Source organism: Amphiura filiformis, chromosome 15, assembly GCF_039555335.1.
Source record: "Amphiura filiformis chromosome 15, Afil_fr2py, whole genome shotgun sequence".
In the NCBI taxonomy this organism is placed as follows: domain Eukaryota; kingdom Metazoa; phylum Echinodermata; class Ophiuroidea; order Amphilepidida; family Amphiuridae; genus Amphiura; species Amphiura filiformis.
The window spans coordinates 33,599,094-33,617,270 of record NC_092642.1 but is presented as its reverse complement, the minus strand read 5'-3'; the positions used below and the strand labels follow the sequence as shown (position 1 = coordinate 33,617,270).

Sequence of the window (18,177 nt, the reverse complement as noted above, 5' to 3'; positions counted from 1 at the left end):
ATTCATTGTTCATTCGTTGTAGGGAGTTTCACATTTGAGCGGGTTTTAATAGATAAGCTTCTAGATGGCGAAGTAACCTGCATTTCTCGAATCCTTAACATGTCTCCAGTAATATTGAATCCCTATATATCATCTGCCGGCAGAATCGTAAAGTACCAATCACAAGGCAACAATTCGTAAGGTTTCCCTGAGCCTTTCACGTAGTTCGTCTGGTAGTTCAATCCTTATGATATCAAAAAAAAAATCAACCGCAATTTCATCGTCGCCACTTAGATGTAATCAGTTTATTTGAAGATGGTAATCTTATAAGCCATTAATCTGCCCTTGATGTTCCAACCTTTCCAATACCATTTCCGATTTGCTGGGCTTTTCCTTTTCTACCATAAATAAAGACAAGATAAATATCCCTCAATTGCTTCAATGTAATGTACATTATCAGTGAAAAAAAAAAAAAAAAGCAATTTACACTGAAAGGCTATACGACAAACAGACAGGGATGGTTATTTAATATCATGGCATTGGTCAAGCGGCTCTTTGACAAACGCATTCCGTGCCACGATTTGCATAAATCGTACCATGTTGGCATGATTCCGTGGTTAATATTAGATGATTTGCCTCAAATATGGCATCCTTGCTATACTTTCAAAGACAAACTTCTTCCATCGCAGCACGATTTCAAAGCATCTTTGCGTTGATTCCATCAGTTCGGCATGTCGGCATGATTCCGTGCTTAATATATAAAGAAGGTTTTTCCAAATATGCAACACTTTATTGTATGACATAGAATCCCTATGCTTATAAACACAATTTTCTTCCATCACGTCACATCAATTTGGAAGCATCTTTGCGTTAATTCCATCAGTTCAATTGTGCAAGTAACGCAATTTGTTCATACACTGTAAAACATTTACAACTGAAAAGATGGAGCAAGGTATACCCATTTGATGTAGGGAAACAAGTAAAACACAAACAACATGCAGGGGGACAAGAAACAACAAACGTACCTGAGATGTATATTGAGTTCGATAACCCCAAAAAAAACATATCCAAAGTACATTAAAATGTTACCGTCAAATGTCCTGCTTTCCTTTGTTTCAAGTTTTATGATTTCAGAAACTATAATTTTACAGGTAGCTGCAATATTTTAAAGAAGTTTTTCGTATGTTCATTTGTTACAGTATAGTATAAAAGTTACAGTTACGTGCACAATGGCTGAACATTTATGGCTCTTACGCATTCGTGTATAGAACATTTATTTGTTGAAGACACATAACTGATAAAGAGAACCAGAACTCCCTATACAGCCACGTGCAATAACGCGTCTAGTTATGGGGGAACTTGGGTACGCGGAAACAAACGATAACAATTCTAGGACGCAGTCAGTGCGTGAAAACAATTATCCTGTAAATATTACACTTTACTGTAAAATGCTGTGAAATATTGCTGTTAACTGTAAAATGCTACAGTGTTATGAAATAATAGGCAAATCAATATATTGGACATTTTCGAAATGTCTCTCAAATTATGCGTCACTTTTCATTGCACAAGTTACATATGTTTACTAGAAGACTTTTATCTAATAGCGTAAAATTACGTACTGTACTTTACAGTGTAATTCTACATGGTGAGATACCATTGAACTAAGTGATAATAATCAAATTCAGTTTCTCGCTTCAAATGACAATGCAAGTCACAAATTCTGTTGCTTTCACGTGACATGAATATTTTAAAGGTATGATAACTCTAAAAAGGTCATTCTTAGAGATGTATTCAATGCCATGGCAGTGCCACTTTCATTTCATTTCGACAAATTAAACCATCTGCATGCGGTATGGTAACAATATGACTGATCGGAAAAATAATTCATTTAGTAGAGTAGAATTTTAATTTAAAAAAAGTCATATTCATATAAAGTAAGTAAAAAATTACACCAAGTGGCTTTGTCAATTCCCTAATAAAAAAAATGGGAAATTAATGTCAGGCCAACGGTTATATTGAACAATTGGATTGTGGAAATCTACGTGAATAACTAGGTTCTGATTTGAAAGAAAATACTCTATCTGGTAAAAATGCGTGGTTGCCGAGTGATCAAATTATTTTAGTAAATAGTCACAGTGGTATTATATAAACATTCTTTTGTTTCAAAATGTGCGCATGCAGTATTGTGATTTGTGAAACTAATTTGGCTAAAAATAAGAATGTTAGATGTAAGGTGTGTACCATTAAGGCGAGTGGAATGACAGAAGAGATATTTTTACAGTTTTAGCGATTTATCTAAAAACCGCAGAGTAATATCAATACATTGATCTTATAAGAAATAATTCAAGGAAGCCAAAAATATATTGCATGTAAATTTTCACAGGTCTTGCGATTCTTGTTTTAAGTACAATATATCTAAAGAACCGAACGTTTGAGCGTCTCCCCATCCCGAGAAAAAAATTGCACATTGGGCGATAAAAGCCCTTATATCAACCCTACAATCTCCTTTAAAGAACCCATTCATCTGGTGTGTCATATTTATTTGTCTCAATATTAGAGGGCAAACATATCTAGGTCATGCGCTGCTTCGACTCGTTCTGGGTGCACACCAGTAAATAGCTCCCATTGACTTTCTGTACAAACAGGGTCCAGGAAAACGTCATTTTCTTGACTCCAGAGCGACTCAGTTCTTCAAAACTTACTTTTTCTGCAAGTCAAAGGTCAGATGAAGTCATCTATTGTAGAAATTATATACGGAGTCCAGCATTTTTTTCCAGGAAAATGCCGACTAGATCACCCTATAGCCCATACAGCGTACGCCACCTCACAAATAGCTTGGTGTTTCTGAAATGTAACACATTTTGACAGTTTAGCCAAATTGTAATAAAAAGTCAGATCCTGCTCATTTTTCACAGACAATCTATTTCCAGGCCTAAATGAGGATTAAATATGAATAAGGGCATAATAGTTGGGTTTTAAGCCTTTTCTAATGGATTTAATTCAGTCATCTTGCACGTTTCCTCGTTTCAAACACTGATTTTTTTCCTCACAGGGTGTAGGAGGCTTGTATTTACTGGTGTGCACTCTAAACAATTTTTATGTTTTTATGTTTATATAATAAATCATAAATTTGGACATTGGTAAACTTAGTTAGACTGGTTTCTTTCGGTTTGAAGGGGCTTTTACTATGCAAATCAGCTAATTGACATGGTACTATTTTTAGAATATTTTGCTATCTACTGCTGATAGCAATGACAAAATTAACTAATTTCATGATTTCCCATTTCAATCTCTCTAAATAAGAGCAAGCAAACACAAAGATAAGCAAATTGCATTATAAGCAAATGAGGAGAAAATACATGGCCAGTGGTGTAGCATCATATGGGTGTGGGTGGGGGTGGTTGCATGGGTGGGTGTGTGTGGGGGGGGGGGTGAAAGGGCATCATGTCCCCTGTCAATTGATTTAAAATTTTGAAAATCCCTGAGGAAAATTGCAGAAAAAGTGCTTGGGTGCCCCTAGGGCCTGGTGATGCTAGTCTCCCCCCCATAGTGGTCTGTGCCATGACCCATCCACCCCCCCCCCCATAGGATATATCATGCTACACCACTGTACATGGCTAGTAACTACATAACATAAGCCCTGGGAGTAGAGCCTGGGTACAGTGATGAAAATTAGCTTGCCTAAAACATGTTAAAGCTGACCAAAAATGGTCAGTGTAATTTTTAAGCTTACCAACATAGTGGCCAATGCAGGTTCCAATCAGCCAATCACAGCCTTCTAAATGCATGCTCGAACCATGGTGGGAATGATTTTCTTGAGCTTTTGCAATTCTATGATAGAGCAGGACAGCAGTGCCAAATTTGGAAGTCTCGCGATGCATGATCATGCGTCGTCTTACAATGCTATGTCAGTGATCTGAGTGATCCGAGTATGAATTTCACTGATTTAGGTCCTATTTGTACACAAATCTTACCTTTATACTCCTTCAATAGTCAAAAATATGCAGGTAGTTTGCTAAACAAGCTAGAAACCACCTAACTGATATGCTACACAGTCATTTGTAGCTTCGCTTTGAAGTATTTTATCGATAAGAATTTAAAACTCGAAGGAAAACATTGTGACCGAGGTCAAAAGGTCAAAATTGTACAGGGTGCACACCAGTAAATAGCTCCCATTGACTTTCTGTACAAACAGGGTCCAGGAAAACGTCATTTTCTTGACTCCAGAGCGACTCAGTTCTTCAAAACTTACTTTTTCTGCAAGTCGAAGGTCAGATGAAGTCATCTATTGTAGAAATTATATACGGAGTCCAGCATTTTTTCCAGAAAAATGCCGACTAGATCACCCTATAGCCCATATAGCGTACGCCACCTCACAAATAGCTTGGTGTTTCTGAAATGTAACACATTTTGAAAGTTTAGCCAAATTGTAATAAAAAGTCAGATCCTGCTCATTTTTCACAGACAATCTATTTCCCAGGCCTAAATGAGGATTAAATATGAATAAGGGCATAATAGTTGGGTTTTAAGCCTTTTCTAATGGATTTAATTCAGTCATCTTGCACGTTTCCTCGTTTCAAACACTGATTTTTTCCTCACAGGGTGTAGGAGGCTTGTATTTACTGGTGTGCACTCTTCTAATGGGAGAGATTCTGAAAGAATGCAGTAGACGCTATACAATTATGTTATTGAATTTGTAGTGATGTAAAAGAGATAATTACCCTAGCGATAGGTGAAAATAACTTTTAATGTATTGCCCTGCACTATACGTACTCTGACTCTCTGCATAATGTCATTGATTATCAAAGAATAGGCATAAAGATCTGTGTCGTAATTCTATGGAAATTTCACATTATGGACAGTCCATGTACGTTTCACTCGCACTTGTACGATAAGTGTCTTTGGAAAGAGTGATGTTGTATTTAAACTATGATTGCACACATACTACTCCTATTTTCGCCATACGCCAAGTGTTTTTAGAATGCTGCTAAAACAAGAAAAATGTTAATGCTAATTTATTGCACATTCTAGGGAAGTGTGGTTACCTTTTTAAAATAGCCGAGTGGGAGGGTTTTCAATGAAATATTTTTGTGTAAAAACTGAAGCATCAAATATATAAAAGAATATTTGAATATTAACTGTAACGATTCGTGATACCCAATCGTGCTTAAGTTTTTGTGTTTTAGGAGGCAGAGAAGATTATTTCAATTTTAAATACGCCAAAATATTTTCTGAATTTAGTAAAAATTAACACTGAATTAATGGCAAAAATTTTATATAAATTTTAAATAGGTCCCAATTAAAGATTACTGTTAGGGGAATCTAATCTTTTAATATCTGAAAGAAACTTTGGGGACCTACGTGGACTTCTCCTATAAATTGCAAAAATTCAGACCGTCTTACAAGAAAAATGGTAGGCTGACTAGGCTCCTACCTTGCAACCGACGCGTCCCGAATACAGAGCACGTGGCACTAAATCAAAATCGATTTATGTATTGTATATGTATCATTGGCCCATCATAGTGTCTGTATGCGCTTGAGAATTCACAAATATTAATAATGGTAGCTCTATTATAATACACATTAATCTTTTTAAGCAGATGAAATCCCAAAATATGGTACGTTTTCTGTCTTTGCTTGTCACGTGGTATGTTGAAGTAATGAAGTTTCGATTATATGTTTTAATTTTCACGATGACACCAACAAGTCATGTGGCCGAGCGGTCTAGGGCGCTGATGATATTGTATACATGATAGCGGCGCAGCATGGGTTCGAGCCCCACTTCTGCCAAACTAAATTTCCCTTTTTTTAATTTCATATTATTATATGAGGGATATGTGGCTGGGGAAATTTATGTATGACGAATAGAGGAGTGCACACATACATAGGCATGACAGGTGATTAGTGCCGCCTACTTAAAGTGCAGGGCAATACATTCAACATTTTCACCGATCATTATGGCAATTAATGCTGTTAAATTAATACTTCTGATGCGAATACAGCTGTTTACTTTCATCACTGTATAGAGGCCGTCAGTGCGACGTCACAGTGGCCGTCTCGTAGGTACTAGTAAACTCTGTTCAAAGTTTCAGGGCATGAACAACATGTTAATTAGGTCAATCATATCAAGCAAGTAAATGAGGAGCTCGTGGGTACGAATCCCGGATACGAATCATGTAAACAAACACAAATGTCATGAGTCACACCTGAAAAACGTTGACGGCCTCTATTAACACATCTGTCAATGCAAATGTTAACCATACATCTGAACGCCAGTAGCGCATAACAAAATCCGTAACAAAATTCGTGGGTGGGTATTATTCCAAACGTCGGACTTTAAGCCGGAATTCTAAACAACATGATGCAGTCATGTCTACAGTAGAATTCATCTCGACCTTTGCGGGACTTAACCCCATTAAAAGCTATTAAACCAAGATAACACTCATTGAAACAGCTCAACTGATTAAATCGGATATTCTCTGGCTGTGCACATGTGACTGTTTTCATGTGCGATATCGCAATAAAGTTTGTATTATCAGGGATATGCTGGTATTATAGCTTCAGTTGGGTAACCGATTATAAAGGAAACGAAAGGAAACAATGGTATGTGTACTTTTGTTCACGAAATGAGACAATGGCGTGCTTTTTGTAAACCAGCATTCTTGAAAATGAGCAACATAATGATTGTTGACTTAACACGGTTTGGAAATAATTTCTTCATATTTTTGGTGTTATCTGTCGTTTACATATCATTCCTAAAACACAAAAGTACGACCCTCTCCAAACACCTAAATTAGCTAAAAATTTAGGACATGTTACAAAACTATATTGTCTAGAATTTTAGAAGAGTACTTTTAATATTGGCCGGTTATTTTTCACACAGCGACGTTAACTAGGTAATGTACTATTACCTATAACATTAACTAAAACACCAAAGTACGAATATTTCCAAACATCTAAATTAGCTAAAAATTTAGGACATGTTAAAAAACTATATTTGCTAGAACTTTAGAAGAGTACTTCTAATATTGGCCGGTTATTTTTCACACAGCGACGTTAACTAGTCATATCCCCATACTTTTAACGTAGGGCTATTGGTAAAGGTCACGCGTCAATGGGAAAGAGCACTGTGTATTGTGTATAGGAAAACGGACAGTAACTGCAGTATGACCACCAAGGTTGCGCCAGACTGATAGTATCTAACAACCTGGGTTTTGAAGTTCAGTTTAATCCTTGGCCGTCCATAATCCGCGATCCCGATCAAGGAAAAAGTGTATACATTCGTGTATCTAGAATGACTCAGTCAGTGCAATGCATGATATGATATCGAAATACCCTGGAGACCAAATCTATTGATTTCGGTTTAGTCATTTTCAAAACAAATTCTCATTCTGCATGAGAAATAACAGGAGAAAATGGCCGCCTCGCGTAAATTACGAAAGTCTGATTTGGGCATACAAAGGTATGAAATATGTACAGGAGACATAGTTACGGGTTGCCTAAAAACTACACAACAACCACAGAAATACTACACGTGACAACTTGTTAAAATAAGTTCATATTTATTACATCAAATATATTATACATTATCGAATATTACTTTTGTCATCCAAAAATGGTAGTTTGCCTTTGGTTGTATTTTGACATTCAGTTTCTTAAAGATACATACGACATGTTAGATAGGGTACAAGTAGATATATTTGAATGACTATGAGTTGATATTTTCAATTTTCTATTAAAAAATATCTCCATAAATAGTAAGTACCCTTAAGTTGCAGTAAACAAACGTATAGAATCACCTAAGACACAGTTCCGTTCTGCCACGACAAAAGCTCAGACAACCGACCTTTCTACCGAAAATTTAACACAATTTGTCATATAGTATGCTCTATGCACTATTTTTGGATCGCAATGCTAGGAAAGACCCTGAATTGTATATACAAAATCACAGTGCTGAAAGTGTTGATTTTGTTATATTCGGCTCTTTACCCCTATATTACTCATTCCTCACATTTCTGTTTATTCTCACTGAGGCACGTTTCAACCAGAATTCCAAGAAAAACCCTTGGTTTTGATCGTTAGAAGCTCCAAAAGACCCCCTTTACAAGTAGGCATCGGCTCCCACAGACCCATAATCTCTGAATTCAGGGGGGAACATACCCAACAAAAAATTGATGATGTGCCCCCTGCGGGACCTAGCCCTAAATACAACCATGGTGTACAATGTGCGTGTACAAAACAAATACAAAAACAAAACAAAAATGTTAATTTAAAAAAAATGCATTATCTTGAACGATTCAATATCAGTTGTGGTCGTGATATGACAGAAATAATTATCGTCTACGTAGGCAAACGAAATAAAAAAAATATATTAAAAATTTGAATATAAAAATATCTGTATTATCTCTGATTCTCTATTTTTATGGAATTCCCAAAACCACAATATTGATCTTCACATTAAGCTAATATATTAAAACACTATCAGTGATTCGATAAATCAGAAAATCAGTGATAAGACCGAAACCGACATAGTAAGGGTACATATTTTGGTATATGTTGGAGGAGTAGATGTGTATTGACACACAATTGAATAGAGTTTCATATTGTATCATCTCCCGTTTTATACCCTTTTGCCAACCTGTTTCATTAAAGCAATATACTGAAAATTTTGCTGACTTAGACCTACCTGTCACTATTTCAAGAAAAGTTTACCTTTCAGCCCTTATACTCAGAGATCACTGATAATGGCAGATGTTTGAATTAAGTTTGAGCTTTGAGTTGACAAAAGACAATGGACAAAGGTGTTAATTACCGCTGCTTGTGTAGCTTTAGATAATCTCTTAGATCTTCGTAAATGCAACAGAATTGAATCATTTGAAGCGAGAACTATATATCCCTCGTTTCAGGCCAGACCTCCTCCTTTAGAGAGTTTAGAGAGTTAAAGCTGATGCATTTGATACAGACGAAATGTTTGCTAAATCCTGTGTTTGCAAGTTAACATTAAAAATTATCCCAAGAAGACGCTTAGTGGTATTTTTGAACGCTGTATTCCTCGCGTAATAAATAACAAAATTCCACACGCTATTTGATAAAGCCATGACTTCTGCTAAATACACAAATGGCGTGGGTAAGTCACTTCTTGTGAGGTTTTCATAGACAAACACGGCCACCAATGGCGAGTAAAATACCGTCAAACATATTGTCATTATAAAGAAAGTCTCAAATGCTTTTTTATCGGATCGTCTGGTTTTAGTATAAGGCGCAATAGTCTGAGCATTTATTTGCGCCGCGTGTTTTCTCGCCAAAAGATAAACACGGACAAACATTCCTCCAGTAAGTGAAAATGGCGTGATTATGAAGACGATGATGATAATGGTACCTTTGATGTCCATGGCTTCATCATCTTCAGGTCCACCAAGACACGAATGGAGGTATGGTGAATAAGTACTTGTTCTTCCTGGGAGAAGAGACATCATGCAGGATAGTCCGACTGCTGCCATCCAGACGAAAATCGTCACTATGCGAGCTCTTCTGACAGTCACCAGGGAATGATACTGGAAAGGTCTTGTCACCGCGATAAATCTTTCTATAGTAACATTAAGTAGCGATATAGCGGTAGTCACGGTAAAACAAACAACAGATATTGCATTTATGGAACAATATATGTCTCCAAAAGGCCATCTATTTACAATGGATGCTCCAAAGCTTGGTATACATAGAAAAAATCCGGTACATAGGTCCGATAGAGTCATCGAAGTCATGAACAGTCTCGTAACAGAACTCATTTCACGAACGCGACGAATTACCAGTAAGCATAAAGTGTTACCTATAATGTTTGCAGTAAATATCAGAGCAAGTAACATCGATTTAGTCAATGTTAATATCGGAATTACTCGATTCACTTTTACCGTTTCATTAAGAGATGTCATTATGCTCCTGCACGAATCATTTCTGTGGACTGGAAACATAAATGCGTGTGCCTTTGTGTGTAGAAAATGCTTTTCAGTCACGTATATTACAAATGCGTCATTCCAGCATTTTAGTGGTCGTTTACAATGGCTAATTTGATTCTCATGAACGCACAGCCTGTGTTAACTTAATTATTAAATGTAGAACATAGTTCTGAGTTTGTTTCTGTTGATTCTCTATGGAACAATAGCAATAATAATTATTGTGGTCATGATGATGGTCTATTGTTCGTAACATGTGAGTGAATATACTGGTAAATAATCATCGCTAAAGAAAACAGCATTCTAAATTAAAACGGGTAATAAACTGCTTTCAAACATGTATGACTGGAATTCTTTTTAAAGCAACAGAAACAGGAAATTGGTTTCACCTATCAATTGAATTAGTAGTGAATGGGTCGTTGTAAACGAATTAATCGCAATTGAATTTAGATATGCGACCAATGCAGGCAAAACATTTATCCAAAGCAGAGAATAGTTCATTTGTGAAAATCACGTGATATCTGAATCTTGTGATCTCGATTAACCCTAGAACTAAGATTTTTTATCCGTCATAAAAAACGCATTCGTTTACGCCCAAACGACCTAAGCTAATCGTAGATCCAACCTTTGCGTTCATTTTGGTGATACAACTTTTATCCCAGCACCTTAGGTAGGAGTAGGACCGCCCCCCCCCCTATGATCAAAGATGACCAGGGGTGAGGTCTACCATTGCCTTTTACAGTAAAATCAATGATTTTCATTTCACTCTTGTAAAATTATTCCAAGAGCTACTGACTTGTTACTTGTTAGTTGAAATAGTCATTTTCTTTTATATTGAGGAGAAAATTGTGTGAAAACCGCATTTTTGTAGAATTTTTAGCCGAAAATTATCTTTGCCTATACTTTTGTACATAGCCAGAATTTCCCAAATTTGCATGGGCGCTCTCACATTTTGACATCATAGGGACATTATGTGGGGAATGTTTGTACGTATTTTGGTATCACAGGATAGAGGAAACCCATACATTGGTACCAAATATAACGGCACATGGCGATTATAATTAGTAGTCAGTGTTACCAAATTTGGCTCAATAGTTCTAGGGTTAATTTAGATAATATTCAACTTAATATACACTTTTTTTTTTTTTTTTTTTATTCATTACTTTCCCTTCGTTTTTTTTCTTAATTTGTACAGTTTATACTGTCTTTTCTTCCTGTCTTTTCGACTTGGTTGTTATGACGACATTGCCCTTGGTCGCCTTTTGCTCGATTTCTTTCTTTCCCTTCTTCGTTTTCAAATTCTTGCTTTGCGGCTTTTTTTTGCTTTCTTTCATTCGCACTAAAAGTACATAATTATTTCGAAATGATTGTTATGTACATTTTCCTGACTTGGAGTACTCCAGCCTGAATAGCTTCTTATCAAAAATTGTTCCCAAAGTTTCAGCTTATAATTGGCGAAAATTTAATATTTGTTACTGCGCGTATCAATAAAGTCCTAATTGACACTCCCGTAAATTTACATAAGCGCGATCCAGCCACGCATTAAATATTTGCACGCCATTTTATATCAATACACGAGTTCATGTTTTCGCCAATTATAAGCTGATTAACAAACTTTAATATAAAATACAAAAATATGCGAGCTGACATTTAAAAAAAATACATTTTGATTTTACATATGACCACAATGTGCCTTGCAAGTGTTGTTCTCGATCCGCCACATGGCTCCTACACATGTAGTGATCACTCTACCTTTATTTCTATAACCTTGGAATGTCAAATGTCACCTACTTCAGTACCATGAAAGGCAAGTAGTTTACCATCGCTTTTTTCCTTCCGTTTTTTACGTTTTCCGTAAATACTGAAATTTGTTTTCTTACTTTACGTAATAAATTCGTATTGATTTTCCTTCTCTAAATTTGCTAATGCTTTTTCGTCTGGTTTGATATTACTTTGTTTGACACTTCCGGTATCAATCGCATTAAAATGCTTATTACTTTGAGACACCACGGACAAAAGAACAGTATTCGTCCCTTTACGATCCCTGAACGTATCCCCAAAGAAATTCGGATTGATCTGAGCATACTCGTCGGTGTAATTTCCACTATCATTTACGGTAGTCTTCTTTTGTCTTTGCGTTGTCACATTGTTGCGCAAATCCGACCCATACGTCGACGTATCTTTTGAGCAGCTATTGCAGAAAGCAATCCAATTTCTAATTGCTTCCGGGTTAAGAGCACACCGGAAGAGGAAGATAAAGAATCCTAAGAGGGAATTCACGATTGTGAAGATGTAATGGAATGCAAGAGATGCGCTGCCTATTTTTAGCAGAGAAAACACCCATGTTAATCCCAATAAAAACGTAACGGAAATGGCGCAGCCAACTTGCGTACGTCGGATCCCTTTTCTACTATGGACTGTATGTTTAGGGCGGCATGCGCAGATGGCATGTAGTACCATGAAGAATATGATGAAGTTCGCGACTAATATGATTATACAAGGTGCCATATAAGATAGATAGTACACTAACGCGTTGTTTTTGCTGAGCATACATCTGAAAAAGGAGAAGAAATAACAAAATTAAAAATAGATATTCTCTAAACATCCAAATCCAAACCTTAAATTCAAAAATTGTAATTGTTGGTAAAATTGGCCATAACGATGATAATAAAAGGAACTGAATTCAGAGATCAGTGTTCCAACGGACCAAAATTATGTCCACACTTTTCTGTTTACCCATAGTACTAGCAGTAGTTTCCCTATTCGCTACTTGCATGATTCCGCCATTATGCACTATGTGCAGGGAGAGCCTCGAACTGGCAGCATACATGAAAGGAAGCATTACGTAACCTTACACAGAATGTTATAATTTATGACTGGTTCAATTCCATTCATGTATGCTGCCAGTTCGAGGCTCTCCCCGCACATATAGTGCATAATGGCGGAACCATGCAAGTAGTGAATAGTACCTAAAGTTCATACATGTTTTGGGACCATCCATTAGCGCAAGACAGCCAAATGCTAATTCCAAAAATGATATGGGGTCCGTGCCCTCAATCATTTGCTGTTGGGACCTTTTTCCCGGTAAGGCACTTTCAATGCGTGCCAAAATTCAAGTTGTCAAGTTAGCCCATATTCGCCACGAATCGTTACGGTATGAAAGTGAGCAGACGACGCAAACCCGATGTATAATGTCAAAAAGTGTTTCATCAGTATCAGACCCCGCCTCAATAAAAACAGAGAGGAAAAGAGCTTAGTCTCGGAACACGGTTGTTTGATGGCATGTAAAAATGTAGTCATTTTAAAGAAAAGTTGAACAATGATGGCGCTTTTTATCTTAAATATTGTTTGCATTTATACAATGGTATTAAAAATCAGGAAAAGATTAAGAACTGGCAAGAACATTTTCAAAAACCTTTTTATCATGAAATGTAAGTAATAACAGATTTTATTTGGCTAATTTAAATTAAAACAAATATATATAAATAGCGCCCTCAATTTGCACAAAATGTGAAGCGTATAGAATGAAAATTACCACAAAAAAGCAGAAATGGGTGAATAATTTGATATAGAAACGAAATTTAACGAAATGTTAAAAATAGCTAAAAAACTGTATCTGTATATTAGTGTAATAGCCGTTGGTTTTGTCCAGGTCTAGAATTGAACATTATGTTTTGTTAAAAAACTTAATAAATGATCACATCAAACATCCGTGAAAAGCCGGGGTGAAAAGAATGCACGCGAGCATTTAACCTTGGCATTCGTTGTTTTACTCCAGTTTTCTAGGATCTATATATCATGGAGCAGTTTTGTATAGAATAAATCTGAATATCCCTTGAAATCGCACGCGATACGTGCTTCATTTCTCAACTCCATGCCTTATTTGAATTATTACCCAAAGGCAAAGTACAACCAGCAGTGAAATCAAGTGGACTGAATTGATTGCCAAGCCATTACTCGTCCGTGGCAAATTGAGTATAGTTCAATTTACTAAGCCAAAGAGGAAAAGGAAGAATACCTGATTTCTGACAGTTTCGCACTGTGAAAGAATGATTCCTTAATAGGGTTCAAGGTCAACGGACAGGTATTACAAGTGAGTGTTTGTACAAGATACAATGACGCACTTTCCCCCAGGGTGCACTACACTAAATCATTCCGCATTTGGTGCAACCCTTCACAGTTCCGGTAAAAAATAGCGCCTATGCGAAATATACCGGCGTCCCGAGGGAACCAAATTTGAGTGACGATAGAATAGGAGCTCAACATTACAAATCTGTTCAGAAAATGTTCCGAATCGAATGTGCATGGGTAATAGGCTCTCGGAACAATATCATGGCCGGAACTGGCGAGGAGGCGAGATGTCGGCTGAAATTCGGGATGGCGCTGTTCAGGAGAGTTCGTATCTCTCAAGTTTGTCTTAACTTGTCCCAAAAAATTAAATTAAAGACATTGGTTCGATCAAAATATTAAATTTGTTGTTACATGGGGTAGAAAAATTTTGCCGTGTATTTAGTGGTGTGCGCCCTCCCCCACATTGATTGCCTGAGTGCGAGGTACGAGTTGTCCAATACGTATAATTAAGAGTATCTGCTTTAAACTATTTTTCAAATGCTTACAAATCAATTCTTTTTTTAATTGACCTTTAAAAATATGCGCGTATTTTTTGTGGGGGGGGGGGCGAGCCCCCCGGGGTAAAAGCAGGGGGTGGCCAAAACAAAGGGGTGGCGGAAGAAGAATGGGCGGCAAAAAGAATTAGGGCGAAAAAAAGAAGGGCGGCAAAAAGAATTAGTAAAGAAAAAAGATAAAACATTTTGAAAAAATTATACTATACATCAAAATGTGTTGCTTTTAGGGCGCTAGCGCCTATAATCCCTTTTTTTGCTTTTCACTTTTTCATACCACCGAAAAAAAATTGGGTCAACCTTTTCGGGCTGTTGAGGAAGGGCGGCAAAATATAGAATTTTCTTCAGCTCCCGGGGTAGGAGCGGCCACGGTACGCCACTGAAAAAGGTGGCACTTTTACAGAGATTGTAATTTGTCACTACCATTTCAATAACAGTACCTGTTTGGCAATTTTATAAAAATTTTGCAAAGAGAAGAAAAAGAAAGAAACGAAAACCGAAAAAACCCCAAACAACAAATAAACAAACAAACATCTCCTATGTTATTAACAAGACAATGTTTTTGCTTTTTAGCTTACAATTTCTTTGAAACCTGGTTACGACCGAGTTATTTTATGTAGCAATAAGCCATGTGGCGCAAGTGGTATCAGCAAAATCTTATTTCTGAAATATTATATCTGAATTAGTTATTGCTTTGACTTACCCGTTCTCTGCTGTATATAAGGTGATATCAATGCCAGCTACGATTGCCACTGGGATGATAGGGACTCCTGTTCAAAATAATATGAAGATAAATTCAGATTAAATCAAACAAACGTCATGACCAATGGATTACATTTCATAGTATTTTGTATATTTGTATAGGTTTTTTTAATTTCTTTCATGAGAATCTCATAAGATATACCTATGTTTTGGACCGAATCGCTCGGTAAAGACCTTTCTAAATTGATAATTATGCATTTCTACATATTTCTGTTTTCCGTAGTTGAACTTATCAAAAAAGTGGACTCGAGTGTGATAGTTGCTACTTATAAGCAAGGAATGAAAATTTGATTTAGGACCAGTCAATAATAATTATTGGCTTTTTTTTGTGAGTTCTTATCAAATCTTTCAAACTTGCATTTTATTACTCATTTCTTAAAGCCATAAGGTACGATATTTTAAAATGAGTTTGGTCAGTATTTTTCCAAACCTAATTTTTGGGCATATTTCTAATGTTTACACATGTCCTAACTTACCCCTAAATTGGATTCAGCCAAATTCATTGTGTTTTTAGAACAACACAGCAAGTTTCATTTAACGTTATAATTATGACTTTAAAACCCATGGATCACCACAGTTCGGTGTGTTTTCTTTCATTTTAGGCACCACGTTGGAATTTGGTCCTATAGAACTACAGGTTAGTTACCGATGACTCTTAACATAACTCTCTGGAGATGCAATGAAATTGTATCAAGCATACTAATTAATAGTTGCATAGTGTTATTCTTTTTCATTTGAATAAAGAACGAATGCCCTGTTCAAATGTTCAGGGTATGATAAAAATTTCCATCGGTACCTCTTCGGGCACCGATAGCGCTATTGGACCAAAAAAGATCTTGCGCCTTAATTCATTGGTGTGGCTTTAAATGATCAGAAAACTATACTGACGAGTTGTTACTTATAATGTTTATAATATTTGGCAAAGAATACCCAAATAAAAATGGCAAACCCAAATTAACATTGAATTTACAAGTTACAAGTTTGCATATAATAACAGGAATTCATACACTCTAAGATGACGAGAACCAATCAGAGCAAGCGTTAGAAGAATCCAAACCATGTATTGATTGTGACTAATGTGCACTTTGCGTACTACGCGCAGTGCTTTCGCACGCGTTCGCGTCGCGTAGGCTTGATTAATTTTTCGGCGGCTTGATGCATTTATATTTGGTTCTATTGTCCAACAGTTTTAGTGATAATTTTGTTATTCACATGTTTTTTTTCTTCTCGTGTATGAAATAGGTTAATGAATTACTTGTTGGGAGATAAATTAGAAAAAATAATGCACTTGAGCTGATGTTGATGCGTCTAATGTACGAGCCCCGAAGGGGGAAGTGCATTACACGCATCAACATCAGCGCAAGTGCATTATTTTGTCTAATTTCTGGAGCAACAAGTAATACGCGTTCATTAACCTATTTCATACACGAGAAGAAAAAACACGTGATTTTTGCTGGGTTTTTAAACAAAATTATCACTAAAAATATTGGAAAACAGAACCAAATATAAATGCATCAACCCGCCCAAAAATGAATCAAGCCTACGCGACGCGAACGCGTGTGCTAGCACTGCGCGTAGTACGGTGAGTGCACAATATACACAATCAATGCATGGTTTGGATTTTTCTAACGATTGCTCTGATTGGTTCGCGCTATCTAATAGTGTATAAATGCGTATTACTTGTTGGGAGATAAATTTGACAAAATAATACGCGGTTATTAGCCTATAATTACAGCGCACTGCTATCGACAGCCTAAAATACAAATTTAACGTTATGTTTGTCAACGACCGAATCTGCAAGAAAGCTTATGCACATAATTATGATGTATTCCCAGGTTTATGATGGTATACACATCTCAACATTTGTGGAGTAAGTTGGAGGACGAGGCTGTGGATCACGAAGTGCCCCTTTTTGACGTTGATTATCATTGTTGTTGCGCGCATGCTCCATCTACTTACCCCATGACACGAACATACATTTAGCCATAAATCGATTGGTTCTTCCGCCGCCGAATACTTTAATGAGTGTCTGGTGAATTTGAACCGCCTCTGTACCCATCCACAGAAAGGTAGACAAGGTAAAATAGTGCAAACCGATGGCAAGGGCCCGACAGAAGCTCACGTTATTAACAGCGCTCGGTATTGCCTCAATCATGAATACCAGATTCATTCCCAAAAGCGACATGCAGAGGTTGATTAAAATCTTGCCTGATATTGTCCTCAGCAATCTGTACGTAAATAAACAAACAAATAAATAGGTAGATCACAATACATTATACCTTTAATACTTATAGCTCGCTCGTCCATGACAAACGAGTAGCCTAAGTGCATTACCGTATATCATCACGTTTTGAGAGAATCGTTCTTTATTCTCTACACTTATTATACTAAAACGGAAGTCTATCTGTATCAGAGTTCCTTGAATCCCTCTTTTGTATAATACCACAGTTTGATAATTAATTGTTCAATAACGACAGAAAATGCTATGGCTAATCTATTGACTTATTACATTGACAATAGACAATCGATGGAACAAAAATATAAAAACAAAATTATTATTTCAGTTTTAGCCTTGCAGCTTGTGACAATAGGTATAGCTATAAAAGAAATATAGTCGTAAGAATGAATAATTTGAAGCAACGTTACAAGTTATATAACAATAACTTCTTTACTCTCGTCTACGTTATATAGCCGATTGTGGTTTTTTTCGTACACTAATTCAAATGATGGCGTGCCGCTAGAGGGAGGCAGTGCTGTGAATAGGTATGGTCTGACTACTTTGTGCATTGGCCAATGTTCTGCAGTGATGAAGTGGTGATCTTTATTATGGCCGGACGTAATAAACATCTCGATGGAAAAAAAAT

General features: G+C 36.6%; 2 protein-coding genes across 2 annotated transcripts; both read right to left on the bottom strand.

The window, feature by feature from the left end:
- Positions 1-8,407: 8,407 nt before the first annotated feature.
- LOC140171539 (beta-1 adrenergic receptor-like) lies at positions 8,408-10,780 on the bottom strand. The gene has a single exon (XM_072194808.1). It carries the CDS (start codon positions 9,945-9,947, stop codon positions 8,910-8,912), a length of 1,038 nt encoding a protein of 345 aa, XP_072050909.1. The 5' UTR covers positions 9,948-10,780; the 3' UTR covers positions 8,408-8,909.
- Positions 10,781-10,791: 11 nt separating this feature from the next.
- On the bottom strand, positions 10,792-18,160 carry LOC140170898 (adhesion G-protein coupled receptor G2-like). Its single transcript, XM_072194100.1, has 4 exons — positions 18,027-18,160; positions 17,273-17,541; positions 15,255-15,321; positions 10,792-12,483 (listed from the first exon to the last, which is right to left on the bottom strand). Exons 1-4 carry the CDS (start codon positions 18,158-18,160, stop codon positions 11,811-11,813), a joined length of 1,143 nt encoding a protein of 380 aa, XP_072050201.1. The 3' UTR covers positions 10,792-11,810.
- Between the last annotated feature and the right edge of the window lie 17 nt (positions 18,161-18,177).

Excerpts from the sequence above, each read along its gene's own strand:
- LOC140170898 (XM_072194100.1), bottom strand. The coding sequence starts at position 18,160 with ATGTTTATTACGTCCGGCCATAATAAAGATCACCACTTCATCACTGCA. Across the intron at positions 17,542-18,026 it reads ACGCCATCATTTGAATTAGT|ATTGCTGAGGACAATATCAG; the intron begins GTACGAAAAAAA and ends ATTTACGTACAG. Across the intron at positions 12,484-15,254 it reads TTATATACAGCAGAGAACGG|ATGTATGCTCAGCAAAAACA; the intron begins GTAAGTCAAAGC and ends CTCCTTTTTCAG.
- LOC140171539 (XM_072194808.1), bottom strand. The coding sequence starts at position 9,947 with ATGTTTCCAGTCCACAGAAATGATTCGTGCAGGAGCATAATGACATCT.